General features: G+C 43.8%; 1 protein-coding gene and 1 long non-coding RNA gene across 2 annotated transcripts; one reads left to right on the top strand and one right to left on the bottom strand.

The window, feature by feature from the left end:
• Positions 1-6,195: 6,195 nt before the first annotated feature.
• On the bottom strand, positions 6,196-7,952 carry LOC310834504. Its single transcript, XR_014559267.1, has 2 exons — positions 7,785-7,952; positions 6,196-6,371 (listed from the first exon to the last, which is right to left on the bottom strand). It is a non-coding gene; the product is annotated as an uncharacterized lncRNA (long non-coding RNA).
• Positions 7,953-9,834: 1,882 nt separating this feature from the next.
• LOC310835072 (tetraspanin-3-like) lies at positions 9,835-14,353 on the top strand. Its single transcript, XM_083719781.1, has 2 exons — positions 9,835-9,963; positions 13,128-14,353. The coding sequence occupies exon 2, from the start codon at positions 13,396-13,398 to the stop codon at positions 14,206-14,208; it is 813 nt and encodes a 270-aa protein (XP_083575907.1). The 5' UTR covers positions 9,835-9,963; positions 13,128-13,395; the 3' UTR covers positions 14,209-14,353.
• Positions 14,354-19,894: the final 5,541 nt, after the last annotated feature.

Below are 19,894 nucleotides of genomic sequence, written 5' to 3' on the forward strand. Positions count from 1 at the left end.
ACTTCGTTGGACTGGTCATGTTGTGTGGATGCCTGATTATCGTCTTCCAAAGCAACTGCTCTATTCCGAACTTAAAAATGGAAAGTGTAATGCTAGTGGTCAACAAAAGAGGTTAAAGATTGTCTCAAGGCAATTTTTTTTAAAAAATGTAGTATAAACACCAACAATTGGGAAACACTTGCTTGCAAGCGCTCCAATTGGAGAACAGCCTTTACCAAAGGTGTCATGGGCTTTGAAGACACTCAAAATCAGGACACAAGGGAGAAATGTGCTAAGAGGAAGGCACGCTTGGCAAATCCACACTGTGATCAACTCCCACCCGGTAACCAATGTCCCCCTGTGGAAGGACGTGTGGATCCAGAATTGGCCTCCACAATCACTTACGGACTCATTGTTAAAACCATGTTTAGGGAAGACAATCTTACTTGGCTATGAGTGATCGCAGAAGAAGAAGAAGAAGAAGAAGAAGAAGAAGAAGAAGAAGAAGAAGAAGAAGAAGAAGAAGAAGAAGAAATAGAAATCATAGTTGTGGCACCCTGTGGCACCCTCCTTGGTTCAACGTCCAGTGCAGGGGAAACTGGTTTGCTGCCCTAAATCTGCCTCTGCTAGGCTTCTACATGTCACCAAACCTACACTCAATCAATCCCCTTTTGTAAAGTTTTCTAAATATTCAGTAAGCTGATTCTAAACTTATTCACAAGACAAATCAGACATCCTCTAATCCAGTCAAGATTGATCAACGTTTAAATAGCAGGGATGAACAAAAGCGGGAAGAGGTGATATGAATTTATAACTAGAGTCCATAGACCCATTTTAGAATTGCTTTATACTTTCTGAAAAGTTTTCTGAAGAGTTTTAGAAATGCTTCAGCTAGCAACAGAGTATAGAAATAAATTGCAAATCTCTCTCACTTGCTCTCTCTCTTTTGATGCTGTTGCATTTGGGGACATTGCGGGTGTGGAGAAAGAATAATGGAATTGCCCATAAACCATTAAAGCACATTTGGCCTCCGAAAAACGAATTCTGACTTTGCTAGCATTTTATTGACAATGATTGTAAGCCAAGAATGGTAGTAAAAATAGATTTTGCAATGTAGGACATATAAAGCACAATATTGATATTATATGAATGCTGTACTTGAAACAAGCATATTTACAGCTGAAAATGGTAAACAAAAGGGCATTGTCAAGTACATAATTCACCTTTCTTCCACTCATATTATTCACACCTTCCTTATAACCAGTTGAGGGAAGATGTGAAATTATTAGGCTGGAAGAGGGTAGAATTTTATTCTTGCCATTATCTTGCAGCAGAATACAATTCTTAGTACAAGAGGTAGACAGGGCCTAAACAGACATCTTTTCCACAGTCCACAATCTTCCCTGATTTGCTCTGCCTAGGTACCACAAACAGAAGCCTCTTGACCACTTCTAATTCCTTACCCAAAATGGTGAGCAGCCTAGAAGCCTCTACAGAGCAAAACAAGAAGTATTGACAATACAGTCATACCTTGGGTTGCGTTCCGCTCTCCTTACAGACTTTCAGCTTATGAATGCAGCAAACACAGAAGTGTTTACTTCCAGGGTCACTGCCTGCACCTGCGCAGAAACTCTCAATCGCGTCATGCACATGCGCAGAAGAGGCGCTCTAGTTGTGGACTTTTCGGTGTGCGAATGGCACACCAAAATGGATGTGCAACTAGAGGTACTACTGTAGTGCTGACTTGTTGGGTTATTGTTTTTTGCAGGTGTGGAGAGGTGTTCCTTGAAGTCAGCTCTTGTTAGTACCTGTCAGAGTTTGAACTTTGCACCCAGTGCAACCCACAAGGCTGGACATAGCATTTTACTGATGTGGGGAGGAAGGGAGAGAGAAAGCCAGGAAAGAGACAGGATTCATTTTTCTCTCCCCACTCCAAATATGACAGATTTAAATGCTCTGGAAAGGGAGCACCATCCTCAATAAGGAGGAAATGGATGCTTGGATTTCCCCTAGTGTATAGGTAGCAGTGTTCAGCATTATACTACCATCCCTGCTTTTACAAGAGGCTTGTTCACACATTACACTGAAAACATTTACATGCTGTCTCTACTCATGTACAAATGTTTGCGTGAAAGGGCATACATGATTAGTACAGCTTAACTCCTGTGTACACAGGTGCAAAGAGTTTAATGGCATACCCTCCAATGTTTCTTCAAAGAAAAAAGGAATGTCCTGTCATCATCATCATCATCATCATCATCATCATACCCCTACCCATCTGACTGAGTTCCTTCAGCCACTCTGGGTGGCTTCCAACATATATAAAAGCATAATACAGTAAAACATCAAGCATTTAAAACCTTCCATATACAGGGCTTCCTTCAGCTGTTGTCTAAAGGTTGTACAGTGGTACCTCCGGTTGCGAGGGGGATCCGTTCTGGAGCTCCAGTTGGATCCCAAGGAATTCAGAAAACAGAGCTGCCGCATCTGCAGATGTGCATGGCACAATTTAGTGCTTCTGTGCATGTGTGCACAGCAAAAGCCAGGAAAATACTTGCGTGTTTGCCATGTACGTATCCTAAAGGATATGTAACTGGAGGTGAATGTAAGTAGAGGTACCACTCTATAGTTATTTATCTCCTTGTCTTGGGGGTTGCATAATTCCATACCCTTCAACATTTCTTCGATGAAAATAGGGACATTCTAAGGAAATGTGGGACATTCTGGGATCAAATTAGAAACTGGGATGGCTTCCAGGGACTGGAAAATAGGGATTCTTGGCAGGGGGGTATGTAATGGGGCTTATTTCTAAATCTCCCAGCTTACAATTAGATTTACACACAGGTAAATCTGCACAAGAAAAACCTATGTAAGATTGTAGACATGGAAAGCAAGCATCTATCTCTTGCAAATAAAAACACACAGGGTTGGAAGAGAGTCCCATTGTGTTCGATGATAGTTGCTCCAAGTGTGCATAGGATTGCAGTCAAGCAGGGCATTTGTACACATGTCTACTCAAAAGTAAACCTCACCGAGTGAAATTGAACTTATGGTTAGGTAAGTGATAATAACAGTGCCACCTTGATGATTTCATATCCCTCCTAAAATAGCCAGATTTTGCTTAGGCCATGGAAATCAACTGCTGTTGGTACATCAAACACTTTGCAACCTGACGTTTCCCATTTCAGGCAATGACCGCTCCCCGCTTAAAACGGGGGGTGCCCTTTGCGTGGACGCGTGCAGCCCCTAGATCTGAAGCGGCTCCAACAGCATAGGCTTGGCTTTGCCTTCCCTCAGGTGGGATACCTGGAGGTCTCCGCCTACCTCAGTCAGTTGTCCAATCCCACCTGGGGGAAGCATTGCCAAGGAGACCAGGACAAAAGCAGTTGAGATTTGTCTGCTTTATTGTGCTTAAGAATGAGATCCCTGAACTTGCATAGAGGATTTCGATCCTCATTTCTCATTCATTTCCATGGGAAATAGGGTCCACATTTCTTAGGTGGCTTTACAAATTGAGGAATAAGCCAGTATATTAACAAGGGAAACCCTTCCTCTGACAGTCTCTCTTTGAGCCCTAAGGCTTGTTCCGCATGCCCTGTTGGAGACTCAAGCTCATTGTCTCCTCTTGAAGCAATGAGGCTGACCCAACTGCTGTTTAAAATCTGGGCAAATAGATTCATACATTGCTATCTGCTTTCCACCCCCCAAGGCAAAGCTGTATGTCATAATCACAAGCAAAGTACCTTTCCTTCTTCTTTTTTCCCCATGTTAAGAGGATAAATACAGCTCGCTTCAAGTTTTCAGATCATGCTAATTTCTTGCACGAACACATCAAGGCAAAACGCTTCTGCACACAGATATTTTGAAATATTGTCAATCTGGGAAACAGAAGGGGAGAAATGGTTTCTGAGGTTTACTAAACACACAAACATTCAGGCCAATTCACACTCTATTTTTTCACACTGTTGCATCTGGGCATCACTCTTTCCTCCACCGCATCCAGCATCCAGCACAAACACATTGGACTCCTTCAGAAAAAACCTGTTTATTGAACATGGAGGTGAGAATGTATCTGATCTTTATTATTTCATTCTGATTTGTTTGCACAGAGGTTTTATGACAATGAGCATTCATCCTGAATTCTTATTTCTTTTTGCCTGCACAGTGGTTATACAGCTACCCATTCACCCCAGACTTCTCAGTGCTTTTACCATCACTTTCCTAATAGCAAGAAGTCCAAGGGGCTGTTATTTATTTTTTTAAGTGGATTTGTTTTGCCAGACTGCCAGAGCACTTTACTCTGCTTTAGTTGTGCAAACCTAAATTTCTGGTATGCACCTAACCACTCCTGAAAAATACTGCTATTCTGGAAACAAGCTTTGTGTTTATGGCTAATTTTTCTCTTCCCACTTGGTTTAGAAAAAGCAGCTGGCTGCATTAAACAGACACGTTTAGTCCTTAATTAGAATGGGGTTTGCTCACTGCTGTACCTTGGTCTACCACATAACAGCAATTATTGAGATGCTAGGTATTTAGCAACATTAAATGTTCCTCGAGAGAGCAATGTTCCTCAGGAGAGCAATGGCTGGGTTCAGTTGATTTCCAATACAGCCTTGACATTTGAGAGTTTGTTCCAGTGAAAGTATTTCCCACATGTTTTCCTGTGCTATAATTTTAGGGGGTGCTGTGGGTTAAACCACAGAGCCTAGGGCTTGCCAATCAGAAAGTCAGCAGTTCAAATCCCTGCAACGGGGTGAGCTCCTGTTGCTCGGTCCCTGCTCCTGCCAACCTAACAGTTCAAAAGCACGTCAAAGTGCAAGTAGATAAATAGGTACCACTGTGGCGGAGAGGTAAACGGTGTTTCCATGCGCTGCTCTGGTTTGCCAGAAGTGGCTTAGTCATGCTGGCCACATGACCCAGAAGCTTTACACCGGCTCCCTCAGCCAGTAAAGTGAGATGAGTGCCACAACCCCAGAGTCATCCGTGACTGGACCTGACGGTCAGGGGTCCCTTTACCTTTACTTTCTCTATACTCAGGAAACTTAGATGATTTGTAGGACTCCATTTTAATGGCAGGTTCCAGAAGAAGAAGGAGGAGGAGGAAGAGGAGTTTGGATTTGATATCCAGCTTTATCACTACACTAAGGAGTCTCAAAGCGGCTGTTGCAATTGAACAACATCTAGATGGGCCAAGGTTACTGACCCTTGCTTTAACAGATAAATACAGTATCTTGGTTTTCAAACAGCTTAGTTCTCAAACATTTTGGCTCCCAAACGATCGAAACCTGGAAGTGAGTGTTCCACTTTGCGAACTATTTTTGGAAGCCGAATGTCCGACAGGGCTTCCACAGCTTCCGATTGGCTGCAGGAGCTTCCTGCAGCCAATCAGAACCCATGCATTGGTTTTCAAACATTTTGGAAGTCGAACAGACTTCTGGAATGGATTCTGTTCGACTTCCAAGGTACGACTGTACTAAATTCATTGACAACTGCAGCTCACACACTTCTGCTGAGTGGAATTGCATGACTTGTCTCTCCAGAAGGATTAGCTGGCTTTTTGTGGTAAACAGAGTCTCTGCAAAAGGTTTGGTACTAATGAAAGCCCAACTGGCTGTCTTAAATGCTATATTCCTGTCCCATCAAGATGTTGTGACATTTCCTCTTAGTTCTCTGAGGTGGCATCCACGTCTTATGAGATAAGGTTGAAACCAGCTTGATGTCGGTCCAGATGTCAACCTGAATTTCTCTCGCAAGCATTTACTAAGGCCAAGTGTGCCACAAATCCAATGTACTTTGTGGTGATGGACCTATCTGACCCTCTTTCTCCCATCAGAACACTTCATTATTAATCTTCAACGGGTACAAAAATAATGCAAAAAGTGTGCTAGCTATTTTATTAACATGAGGGATTATGCTTTCAGCAATATATCAGAAAGTATTTTATCTAAGCTGTATTAGCGATTACATTTGCATTTGAATTTCAGCCCCCATCATTTCATATGCAGAAACAACCCCAGAGAAAACAGGACAACATTCATCATGTTAGACGGATCTGTCACAGGAAAAGAAACTGTTGAGGCTATTCTAATTTAATTTCCCCCCTTGATTTTTATACCCCCTTATCTATTAGCTCAAGATGGTGCAAAAAAAGACACCCCCAAACAAATACCTAATACATTAAGACGGAACCATAAAAATCTTATGACATAAACAATATGCATCCTTCCAAAATTTATTGACAAGAAAAGCAACCTTCCCCTCTCCCACAGTACTGAGAACACATCCAAAAGGAATGGTGGCATCTTAAAATGCTTCTGAAATGCAGCCAGGGAAGAATGTTGCATGGCTTTAGAGCTTCAACTGAGAAAGTTGATCCATGGACCTTTGAGATTCTAATTTTGCACAAAAAAATGAATATGGGAGGAAAGAAACCTTAACTGGTTGTAAGGGCTGGATATGCAGGCTTTGTACACCATTTAAAGCACCCCCCCCCCAAAAAAAACCCCTCACACTACAAATCCTGTAGTTTGCTAAGAGTGCTGGGAATTGCAGCTCTGTGAATGGTAAACTATAGTTCCCATCGTTCTTTGGTGATGTGTGTGCTTTGAGTGTGTGGTAGATACACGGCCAGAATTAGAATTGACACCAAATGTCACCTAAAGCAATTGTCTGAGGCAAAATTACCTGAAGGAAGTGAAGAGAGTTTGGCTAAGGAAAAGTTACATTTCTTACAATAGGGGGAGTGTCCCAACCATTAGGCAGTGAGAGGCAGTTACCTCAGGCAGCAAAAAGTTAATAACTTAATTTACTATTATTGTATTTTCAGTTCCTGGGAGAGATGCTTGTTGGACTTTCTGCCTTAGATGCCCCAATAATGGATACTTTGCAGCTTTACTAAAGGGCAGGAAGAACAGCTTCCTGCTCCATCTTAGGCAGAAAAATGTCTTGGTTCAGCCCTGATTCAACACAGCTTCACTGAATGTGAAATTTGGATGTGAATTCAGTGGTTTCATGACCTTTCTTGGATGAAATACGAAGAATCCTGAGGTAAAGCTCAAGGGAGCTTTATGTATTTGTAAAGTGGAATTCTGAGGCACACTTCAAAGGAGAAACTTCTTAGGGATGTTAAGAGAACTAAAAAAACATTTTAAAGTGATGGTGTGTGATGGAGGGGGCAGTATTCACTCATATCTGTAAGGATGTCTCTCAGATATGTGTATAATTTCAAGGTACTGTATATAATTATATCTTCATTGCATCACTCTCTATTTGAATCATAGAATTGTAAGGTTGGAAGCGACCCTGAGGGTCATCTTGGCAGAGACTGCTTTAAATTATTTACCATACATTTCCCCCAGGATTTTGTCCTTAAAATACCTCTTTCACAACAAACAGCCTAATTCAGAGTGGCAAATTTTAGGACCCTCAGTGTCGACGCTTCACTTTCCCCAACCGCTGTGTCCTTTGGAATGCACTGGGGCAGGAACTGTCTCACCCTATGGATGTATGCACCCATAGCTAACTGAAACGAGAGGCGATGTCAGCTGAGGCCTCTAGGCTTTAATGCCATACAGATATTTACTACATAGCTGCATAACGTACCCTGAGCAGAAAGGTGTTGGGGTAACCGAAGATACACTTTCTTAGCATTGGCAACAGATTCCCAAGTGGAACATAACTGCAATAAACAAAATACTGCATCATACTTGCTAGTTTAGTAATCTCCAATCACTCCTACTTTCTGGTACCCAGACTGAGCCCAACATTCCCAATGAAATCCATTTCCTGGATCGAATTGTGCAGACCTATAACTGGGTTTGTCCTTGGCCCGGTTTACACATAATGCTAAGCAGATATGAGGAACTTTTTGGCCCTCCGGTTGCTTGCAGAATCAGCCCCAGCAAGCGTGGCCAATGGCCTTTCAGCAACACTTGGAGGGCTGAAGGTTCTCCAGAAGTTCTTTCTTCTCACCCCCTTCTGTGAAAAGCACACATGGAAATAATGAAAACTCAAAAGGGTATTGGGATGGTAAACAGTGGGAGACCGATACGCATTTCCCCAACACCTGCTTTTACAAGGTCCAAGGAGTCAGACTGAACAGAATGAGAAATCACACACTGGGAAATATTGAGACAGACTGCAGCCTTTAGGCCTCTATAATGGCTGAAATTCTCTCGTGCCTATTCAGGGAGAGACAACGGCAAGTGCCCACAGTGGAACAGCCTCGAGGTGCTGCGTTGCTCCTTTCAGGCTTCAAATGCCTTTCAAAGCTTGCAGAATGAGCTAACAATAAAGAGCATTGTAATTCAAATGTTAATATCTCATTAAGTTTTATGAGCAGAGAGGGAAGAGGGAAAATAGAAAAGAAAGCAGCAGCAATGGAGCCTTTTCATGTGGAGGCAACAATAATAATATATTAAAAAAAACATACAGTACACTTGCCAATAGACTTGGAGGTATTTTTGGCACAATTCTGCTGTCACTGGGTCATAGCATCAGTGGGAGTAAGCTGAAGGAAGGAGCTTTGGGAATTTTCCTTAAAAAAATCAGCACAGACTTGAGAGGGAATGGACTTGCTGATCTACTCATGTACAAGGGACACAAACTGGATCAAGACTTTCATCCTAGCCTGCAAGATGGCCTGGTTCACATATTACGCTAAACCACAGTGTATTAAACTACAGCTTAGTGTAATGTGTGAACCTTGGGTCCTTGCCCATAGGCTTAACTATGGAATGTAAAAAGAGCCTGCAAGATCAGGTCAATGGTCCCTCTAGTCGAGCATCCTCCTTCCCAGTGGCCAACCAGATACCTCTGGGAAGCACACAAGCAGGGCATGAGCTCAACAGCACTTTGCCCACCTGAGAGTCACAACAACTGGTATTTAAAGGCATAGTGCCTCTGGCAGTGGAGACAGAACATAGCCATCATGAATTTGTCTGGTCCTCTTTTAAAGTAATTCAAGTTGGTTTGTTGGTTTAAAGTAATTCAAGTTGCAGCCTAGGACCCACGCACCTATGGGACCGCCTCACCTGGTATGCCCCACGGAGGATCTTAAGGTCCACAAATTACAACACCTTGGAGGTCCCAAGTCGCAAGGAGGTTAGATTGGTCTCAACTAGGGCCAGGGCCTTTTCAGTACTGGCCCCATCTTGGTGGAACGCTCTGTCACAAGAGACTAGGGCCCTGCGGGACTGGACATCTTTCTGCAGGGCCTGCAAGACAGAGCTGTTCCGCCTAGCCTTTGGTTTGGACTCAATCTGACCCTTATGTCCCCCCTTATGGTTTTGATCTATGGGCTACTATTAAAATGAGGCTGCATTTTAAATTATATTTTAACCTGTATTTTAAATTGTTTTTTAAAAATAATAATGATATTTTTTTAATTGTAATTTTACTCTTGTTAGCCACGCTGAGCCCGGCTCTGGCTGGGGAGAGCGGGATATAAATAAAAATTTATTATTATTATTATTATCACTGCCTTCTATGGGAGGGAGTTCCATAGTTTAACAATGTGCTGCATAAAGAAGTATTTTCTTTTATCCACACTGAATCTTCCAACATTCAGCTTCATTGAATGTGTACAAGTTCTCATGTTAGGGGGGTGGGGCTTTCCTCTATCTGCATTCCCCATGCCAGGCATAAATGTGTATACTTCTGTCTTAACACATCTTATTCACCTTTTCTCTAAACTCAAAATCCCTTAAGCTGTAATCTTTCCTCGTAGGAAAGTCCCTCCATCCTCTTTATCATTGTAATTGCCTTTTTCTGAATCTATTCCAGCACCTCCAGACCAGAACCATACAAAGAATTCCAGATTCAGTCGCATCACAGATTTGTACAATGGCTTTATGACATCAGCAGTTTTATTTTCAATTCATTTCCCAATTATTCCTACATGGAATCTGCCTTTTCCACAGCCGCTGCACCGTGGGTCAACATCGCCATCAAGCATCCCACTACGACCCCAAGCTCCAATTCCTGGTCAGTCATTCCCAGTTCAGAAAATATGGCTGGGCTGTAGTCACTACCAAGGTAAAGGTAAAGGGACCCCTGACCATTAGGTCCAGTCGTGACCGACTCTGGGGTTGTGGCACTCATCTCACTTTATTGGCCAAGGGAGCCGGTGTACAGCTTCTGGGTCATGTGGCCAGCATGACTAAGCCGCTTCTGGTGAACCAGAGCAGCGCACGGAAACGTTGTTTACCTTCCCGCTGGAGCGGTACCTATTTATCTACTTGCACTTTGACGTACTTTTGAACTGCTAGGTTGGCAGGAGCAGGGACCGAGCAACGGGAGCTCACCCCGTTGTGGGTATTCGAACCACCGACCTTCTGATCGGCAAGTCCTAGGCTCTGTGGTTTAACCCACAGTGCCACCCGTGTCCCCTAACAAACAGTGGCTCCAATGTAAAATGGTAAACAGGAGAGCTTGGAGGGGTAAGGGCTGGTCATGATAGCTATATCGTACCTCCATTGTTGGAAACAGCATCCTTTGATTACCGGCAGTGGCGTAGCGTGGGGGGTGCAGGGGGGGCCGGCCGCACCGGGCGCAACATCTGGGGGTTAGGGTTAGGGGGCGAAAATCCATGGGTTAGGGGGTGCAAATTACTTGCCTTGCCCAGGGTGCTGACAACCCATGCTACGCCACTGATTACTGGTACGTGTTTCTGGAACTGCAGGTGAAGAAAAGGACCTTTGCACTCAGGTTCTGCTAATGGGGTTCCTATGGGCATCTAGGTAGCCCTCGTGAGAACAGGATGCTCAACTAGATGAGCCTTTGGCCTGATCCAGGAAGGCTCCTATAATCTGTCAATTAATGCTAAATCTCTTACAGAGAAGAAACATTGAAGCAGCACAGCACAAGGCCAGCCATTACAGATAGATGAGATATATTTTAAAAATCTAGTGATTTTACTTGCTCTTGTCAAAACTATTGGGCATCAGGAAAAGAGAAAGAAATGCATTATCTAGCAGCCAGGTGTTTGACAGCCTGCTGTGTCTGTCCTCGTAGGCTGCAGAGCTGTCAACTTTTCAACCATTTTTGTCATTCAGCTTTTAACTGCTGCTTGATGAACAGATATCTGTAGATGAGAAAGTTTAGCCCTGTGCTTTGAAAAGCTTTGCCTGCTGATTTCTGCACAGCAAATTCCTGTTTCGGGCAAAAGAGCTGGCTAAGGAGATTCCTTTTCCTGATCAGTTGGCAACCTTACCAGTCAGGATTAAAAGGGGAGGTTTATCAAACACCTGCTGTGCTAATTTCACCTTGGCGGATCACAAACACTGCAGTTAGCCAAGCCTGCAAATGTGAGGATTCCACCAAAAAGTTGCTTCATAGATCTGGCCCTCATTCTGCAATTACTCGCACATCTGCTAGAAATCAGCATTGAGGTTAGGGCAGGAGGAGGGACCAACTGTGGCTTTGTATGTGGAAGGCTCCAGGTTCAATGAACCTGGCATCTCCAGTTAGAAAGGAGCAGGGAGCAGATATAGGGAAAGTATCACACAGCGGTAAATCAATCAAAGCAGAGTCTTCATAAATAGAATGAAACTTTACTGAAGAAAATAAAGTTGTTCATAAACAGCATAGTTAAAGAGCATACACAGAGTGCTCATAGCAACTATCTGACTCTTCACAGAGGCACAGTCCTAGTTACTGATTTACTAGAGTCCTGGAGCCACTCTTGTCTGCAACAACACAACACACACACTTGCTGAGACACACAGGGAGACATTGGCTACTTTTATAGGGAGAATGAGTCATCACTCAATATGAGTCGTGAGTCACAGTGACTTAGCAGTTTGCTGTTAGCAGTTAGCAGGCTTGAATGATTGTATAGTCCTTGTAGTCCTTACTGCTTCTGTTCTCAATAACCTTTGTCTCATGACAGAAAGAGCCTCCTTGCCAGAAGAACCCAGAGAACCGCTGTCAGTCAGAGTAGACAATACAGGGTTAGATAACCAAATAGCCCTAACCTGGTAGAAGGTAGCTGTGGCAATGTTCAGGCTGGCAGGAGAGGATATATTGTTTATTAATATCCTTCCTAACTTGTGCTATCAAGTTCCTTTACTTAGCAGAGTGCATTCCTCTTTACACAGCAGGAAACTAGTTGCAAACTCGTGTGAGTTTCTTAAGACAATACGCAATTCAATCTGGCTTGTCCAGACTGAAATGTGTTCTAATATTTTCCTGGTAAGACCCCTTGGATCCCTCCTAAAAGAGTAAAGACACCACAGTCTTATTCATAAGTAATAAAAAGAAAGTTTACTTGTGATCAGGCAGAGCACAGTGTGATCCCTGAAGACAGGCTTAAGGCTTAAAGCTACAAGCATATACAAACAGGTTTACCCCCATATGTGGGTTGACCCTAGAGTCCGGGATGCAGTTAGCAGGATGAAAGGAAGATGGAAAAGAGAGAGAGTGGTAGCATGCCTTGTCCTTTTACCAGGTCTGGAAAGGTCACACCCACCCACCAGTCATATGCAAGGAAGGGTGCTCCAGGCCAGGAGGAACAGAAAGTGTTTTTGACTGGCTGGACCAAACATTCCCTTGCATATCCACTCTAGGAAAACAAGGAATGTTGTACTTGACTGTTCTCAGTGGATTCCATCCTACAGGAGCCACTTCCAACCCTCTGCCCACCAAGAGCACAATCCTACATGCATCTATTTGAAAGGAGGTCTCATTGAATTCAAGAACGCTTGCTTCCAGGTAAGTGGGTTTAGGAACACAGTCACAGTAGGGTGGGGAATGAAGAGCAAAGATTAAGGTTATCCCTTAAAATTGGCAGGCGCCGGATTTTAAGACCAAGAAAAGGAAACAAAAGAAGAGGCAAAGCCTCAAAATAGCATTGGAAAAATGTTCTTTTTAAAAAATCAAATCAAATAACAGTCCTTGTAAAACAATAGCACACCCAGCATGTTTCAGCTGACAACAATAGCTTCTTCGTGGTACAAGATGAAAGGTTCTCCTGTCAAGGCAACAGCTTGCTGAGACAAATAAAAAGGATTTGTTCACACAACACACAATCAACCTCCAAATGCACATTTCCAGATGACCTGTTTATTATGCATTTTATCCTGCTTTGATTGCAGGGAGATTACTTAGTGTTGGCTATTTAAGGAGCATTCATTCTGATTTATCTGCAGGGAGGTGAGATGACCCTGGTTCCTGCAACAGCCAAATAATCTGACCTGACATAAGAAAACTTCTGATACCTATTTAAATTGGCACTGGACCATATATTTTTTCCAGAATGAGGGCCACACAGAGCTATCAGCCCTAGGGCTTGCTGCTTGCTAATTAACCAGGGGTTTGGGATAGGCCCTCCATATCACCTGCCCAGAAATATGGAGAGACCTCCACAGAATGTGAGACTGAGATTTTGAGTGGCTATTGAGAAGATTGCTTCCAAAAATGAAGCGGGTACAGCTCAATCCCAGCTTTAACCCTTCCTTAATGTGCATAACAGAGTCCTGGAGCAGAGCCTTAGCTAAAGTTGTTTTGACTCTCCTTGGCTTCCTTCTCTGGGGAGCTGCTGTGGCTTTAGTCCTTGGTGGTGCGTTTGTAATCCTCACCTACAGAAGCTACGGAGTCTTCTTTCAGAACAGATTCTTCCTTGTGCCAGGCTGGCTGGCCATCATGGCTGCTCTTCTGCTGGTCCCCACTGGTGCTTTGGCTATATGTGCCCCAGTAAAGAACTCTCGCCATCACCAGGGGACTTTGATGTACTTTCTGTTGGTCCTTCTCTGCCTCGAGGCATCCTCAACCATCATGACCCATGTCTACTGTGTCAAAGCAGGCCATCAACTGGAAAACAGCATGGACCACTTCTTTCGCCAATACAACAGAACTGCTCCACATTACCGTAGCAACAGGGCTGTTGATGTAATCCATAAGCAGCTGAAGTGCTGCGGAATCAACAACTACACTGACTGGACGGCAGCGGTGCCAACTCGTCTCCAAGCTGGGCATGTCTTTGCCCCTGAAAGCTGTTGCAAAGAGGCTTATTTGGACTGCAAGGGTGACATAAGCCAGCCGGAGAAGCTGTTTAAGGAAGGCTGTCTTCAGAAACTGGAAGGGAGGCTGCATTTTGTTATGGGATATATGGCTTGGTGTTGTATGGTGGTGGTTTGGTTGGAGATGCTGGCTGCTCTTAGCAATGGAATACTTATGAAGGAACAGCCATTCCAAGACTTCCAAATTCTTGATTCTGCTGCTTTCTCATAGGCAACAAAACTAGTCCCTTTCCATCTTACCTGAAGTTATTGTGCACTGCTCTCAAAGCTTGAGATGGCCTTTGTAAAACTATGGGAAATAGGAGACTAAAAACCCTTCTTGGAATATAGATGCCAGATCTCCCGCCCCCCCCCCCCTCTCTCTCTCTAATACCAAATAAATGAATGCATCTGAAAACTTTGGATGGTGGGCAATTTTTCTAGCATTGCATGTGTGACGGTGAATCCTTTGATACTGATTGCCTTTGATACTGATTGTACAGTTGCAAACTCTTCCCCTGCTCTGGAAGTAAAGCTGTCTGAATGTTGGCAGTCCAACTTTAATGAGGGAAAGGAAAAAATTCTGTCGGTCATTAAACCTCACACAGACCAAGGTCTGGAAAGAGGTCCCATCAGGTAGAGAAACTTAAGAGAAGAAGGTCTGCAGTGGAGTGCTGAGTAGGTACATAAAAGAAAGATTAAGTGAAGGAAAGGGAATTACGCTAGAAAGGGCACTGCAGAAAGGAAAGATGAGAAAAGAATGATAGGGGGTCTGACAAGGGTGGTTTGGAGGGCTCAGGGCTGCAGGCCTGGGAGTTTAGTATTCCTAGATATATGACTGCTGCGCCTTTAAGAGTTGTCAGGTTTTGGAGAAATGGCTTCCGCCCCCACTTTGGCTGTGCATCAGCAGAACAAAGCAATTAGAGTCCCTTACCATTTTAAGAGTGTTTAATGATCACAGCAAAAGAACACAGCAGCCATTCTTGGAGCGAAGGTGCTCCCAATTAAGTTTCCCACCTCCTTCCCAGAGTCATCATCACTTCCCCTTCTTGCAATCTGATCTCACAACCACTGAGTTTTCTGCATAGCAACCTTATCAGCTCTCCTTGCCTTGAGAGGCTGGACACTCTCAAGCGAAGGAGAGTCAGTTATCTCTCTCTGTTCCTGTTCTGCTGCTTCTAGCTGCTTCCCACTCAGCTCTGCCCAGCTATTGTTTTCAGAACTATGTCCCTCTGCAAACCAGTTCTCTAAATCTATGCTGCTCCACTGTTCCTGAGTAGCTTCAGCATCCTGGCCAGGACAAGGAAGAAGGGGAGGTTCCCACCATTCCTCTTCAGAGCTGTAATCCTCGTCTGGTCTCTGACAGTTGTGCTGAAAGATGTGGAATGCAGTCAGTGCAGTCAAACCAAGTATTCATGTTTGCTAGATAGGCACATGATGGGACTTGAAGCTCACAGAAATTACCTGTAAGTTTGCTAGACAGAAACCTGTGAGAGACACTCCCACTGGGCCCTGACAGCAGGAGGGCATAGCAATATATATTGTCCTACCTGCCTGGGCCCATCCTCTCTGTCTTCTCTACCTCTTCATCTATTCACCAAGTGAACAATGTAAGGACATCTGAGTCTGAGCTACATGCTCAGATACCAGCTTAAGCGAGACTAAAGTATGTCTTTGTAACTGAATTACTATTTTAAGTTTGCCTGAACAAAGCTGCTGCTGCACCTGTTACTCTTCAACAAGTATTCGGAGTGAGTAAATTGTTATTTTCACCTTTTGCAAGGCTGGTTGTGTGGTGGTTGTTTCAAGGGGGAGAAGAGGAGAAACCAGCAGGAGAATCCATTCTGCATCAAAGCATCCTGGATTCCTTAAATTCAAAGGTTAAAACTAGCCTATGTAAGCTAGGTTACTATCTAATAAATATATCCCAATGAAAGGTCATTCTTTTCAGTAGTGGCTTCTGTTGTTTCCTGGCAATCCTGAGGGCAAAGAAGCAGCTGGGGGTGGGACGGAGACTGGATTTTATAAATTGATTGGAACTAACCGGGCAGTGCTTGGGCTGCAGGCCTCTGGTTAATGTTTATTTCAACATTTGCAAAACTAAAGCTACTGAGTGTGAAGTAGATGGAAGAAAGGGGTGCTTTTCGTGTGTGTTTAAAACTGCCCAATTTTCGCATCCAGGATGGCAACCCTTCTATAAATATTATTTCATTGATGCATAACCTTGTTCCTGAAGGTCTCAGGGTGCAAACCTAATCCCTTACCAGCAGCAATAGGACTTGGTGGTGTGGCACAGTCCCAGTGCCAAGGAGATAAGTAACTATACAACTTTTAGAAGACATCTGAAGGCAGCTTCTCTGTACAGGGAAGCTTTTAAATGTGTAATATTTATTATGTTTTTATATATGTCGGAAGCTGCCCGGGGTGACTGGGTTAACCAAGTCAGACGGGTGAAGTATAAATAATAAGGTGGTTGTTGTTGAATAGGATGTTCCTATTCTCATCAGAGAAATGTTGGAGGGTAGGAATTAGGTCAAGGCCTGCATAAAATTAGGCCTTCGTACTTGTGCTGCCCACCTGTGTGGACAGCAGGGATGGAGATGCCATGACCTTCCAGATGTTGATGGACAACAATTCCCATCATTCTTAGTCATTGGTGTCTTCTGCCTGGGGATGATGGGAGTTGGAGTCCAGCAAAATCTGGAGAGAGCCACAGTGTCTCCATCCTTGTCATAGACACTAATCTGAAAGGGAAACCAAGGAAGAGAAGAAGGTACCATTCACCTGTCTCCTGTCCCTGGTAAATAGGGACAGTTTGAGTGTATGCATGTAGCTCATTTAATGTATTACTAAAATACTGGGTTGTTGGTTTTTTTAATTAAAAGGACTTTGTGTGGGTGGCAACCAATCACATGAGTGCCTAGAGAGAATTGTTCACTTCTATGATATTTTTCATCTACTGCTTGATCTTTTAAAGCATGCCAAACAGTGTCTCCCCCAATGACAGCAACCAACAGCTGTAGCATTGCAGCCAGTCTGCCTTATTCTCTTATTACATTTGGAAGTCTGTTAATTTCTTATCAAGGCTTATGTGCCACCTTCCAGGAAGATTAGCCAGAATTCTGCTTTCTGTACTGCTAAATTTATGAAGTTTGTGTATCTACGTTAATTAAAGGGACTTTGATGCTTTCGTTGCCTGATGGGGGGAAATGTACTCTAATCATTTCTTGCTCAAAACCACATGCACACAAACAAATCTTTTGAAAACTGAGAAGAAGCCAGGCAGCTAGCAGAACAATGCTCTAATCTGGCCCTCCAGGGTTACAATTGAACTCTTATTGTTTCCCCTCCTCCTAAAAACCGCTAAGTAGATGTAAACATGCAACCCAAACCACAGCTTTTCATTAAAATGTTTTTCTTCACTTGTGCTCTTGCTAGAGTGAAAGCGAGTGGCAATGCTTCCTGCTCTTAGGCAGCTCATTTACAGAAGCAAGAAACTGAATGAGAGCAGAAGTATTGCCCCATCTTTTCCAGAATCAAGCTGAAGAAGGACCATGGCTCGGTAGTAGAACATCTCTTTTGCATGTAAAAGGTTCCATGTTCAATCCCTGGCATCTTTGGGGTAGGGCAAGGCTGGAAAACTCCTGCGTGAAAACCTTTTAGAGTCCCTCTCAGCAGTAGCATAGTGTGGGTTGCCAGGGCCTGGGGCAAGATGTATATTCTCAGCACCGCCTGTTGGTAGGTTGACCTATTAACCTCACAGAGTTACAGTTCTCAGAATTCCCTGGGAAGAGGGAATGACTGGTAAACCACTCAGGGAATTTTAGCTTGGGGGGGGGCAGGGGTCTCCTAACAACTTTCAGCACCTTTAGGAAACTACAGCTCCCATAAAATTTGTGGGAAGCCATGATGGCTTAAAGTGGTATTGCGAGGCTTTAAATGTACATAGACCGAAACAAATTTTAGATCATTTTCCAATACAGGTTGTTCATGCGCCTAATATTTTACTGGATTGGATAAGGGTCTCAACTTGACCCGTTTTAAGATTATTCATCTGAAAGACTGAGGACTGTAGGACATTCAAAACCAGAATACCTACTTTGCATTCTCCCTCACCTAAGCTGACAGCTCATTGGCAGCTAAACAAGAAAGTCAGTTGCCAGGAATCAGTAGTCTTCCAGCCACCATTAATTGTCTTTGGCCGACAAGAAGGAGTGTGTTCATTAATACTCGATTTGGGGAAATAATAAAACGAAAACGAAAGATGAAGCTCTGTCTATGAAGAGTGACGGTGAAAAATGACTGCTATTCTGGAACTATATCTTAATGGATTCAGCTGCCACTGTCCTCCCTTTGTGCAAATTTTAAAGCTGTTATTATCCTCCGCCCTAATCAGGGAATCAAAATGTTCTCCCAGCAATTGATGGCCCTAAATCAGTACTTATTCCTCTGGAATGAATTTATTCAGCATGATGTATTTCTATTGCTGTGTGTTTCCATTGCGGATGTGCAATAGAAAAACAGCAAGCTCTGTTGCTGAGAGGCTGGGCTGCCAGCATCCCAGGGATAGCAGCGAGCAAAGCAGCTCTCTCATAAGGACCTAGCACCATTTCGCCATCCCCTCTGATGCACTGCTGTTGCTCTCCTGGCCATGCTGTAATGTTGTAGGCTGGCTCAAAGGAGCATATCCTCCAACATTCCTCAGATGAAAATAGGGACATGCCTCACTCCTTCCCCGAACCTCCTAGACCCCACATTTCCACACAAACACCCCCCAAGCAGTGGGGCCTTCTCGGTGGTGGTGCCCACTCTGTGGAACGCCCTCCCATCAGATGTCAAGGAAATAAACAACTATTTGACTGTTAGAAGACATCTGAAGACAGCCCTGTTTAGGGAATTTTTTATTGTTTGATATTTTATTGTGTTTTTAATATTCTGTTGACAGCCACCCAGAGTGGCTGGGGAAACCCAGTGAGATGGGTGGGGTACAAATTATCACCATCATTGTATTTTTCCATCTATAAGATGCCCCGCCCCCTATTTGGGGGGACTCCGGTTTAAGAAAATGGTGGGAGATGGCCCCTGTGTAGAAGACGCCCCCAAATTTTGGACATTATTTTTTAGGAGAAAACCCTAGTCTTATACACAGGAAAATACAGTAAATATTGTGGGGGGCTTTAAATCAAGACTCCTTGTACTCCACTCCAGTCTGCTCCCCCTTGCTTTCCACCCAGGGCAGCCCTGCCTTCTGCCTACCCATCAGAACTGGCACATCACAAGGGGCTGGGCCTCGGTGGTGGCAGTCTCTCCTTCTCCTCACCCACTCTCCAGCAGCAGCTATGATCTGCCTAAGGGAGGAGGCCGTCTGCAATGTCTAGGCAACACGATGACCATGTACATATGCAATAAATAATCTTTTATAAAATTCCTTCAAACCATAACAAGTCTTTAGTCTCAAAGTCTCTGAAAATCTTTAAATGAAGTGACGTACCAGACTTTGTACGATGACAGACAAGCTGTGAGGCTGTATGTATTCAGCAAATATGTCCAACACTGAACAGAGATTCTGGATATAGACTACTGTTCATAGAATTCTTCGTCAGTGTGGTAGGAGGATATAGAATTGCTTCATAAACTGAAAATAAGGGAGGAGGCCGGCAGCAGCAGCCATGGAGTGGCCATGGACAGGCAACGGGATGCTCCTTAGCAGCCACTTGGGACAAGCACTACCTGTTAACCTTCACGGCTGAGTGGAGATTTTAACCTCCCAGGTTTAATGCTCTAACCACTACACCACACTGTGTTGTCCTATTTATCCTCGCAATAGCCCTAGCTTAGCTTGGGTACTTAGTGGAGATGGAAGAGAATTTGTCTCATCTGCATTTTTAAGCAAACCGATCTAATTTGCACCTGCTGTA

The sequence above is a fragment of the Podarcis gaigeae genome, assembly GCF_964106915.1.
Source record: "Podarcis gaigeae genome assembly, chromosome: 17".
Taxonomy (NCBI): Eukaryota; Metazoa; Chordata; class Lepidosauria; order Squamata; family Lacertidae; genus Podarcis; species Podarcis gaigeae.

Excerpts from the sequence above, each read along its gene's own strand:
- LOC310835072 (XM_083719781.1), top strand. The coding sequence starts at position 13,396 with ATGAAGCGGGTACAGCTCAATCCCAGCTTTAACCCTTCCTTAATGTGC.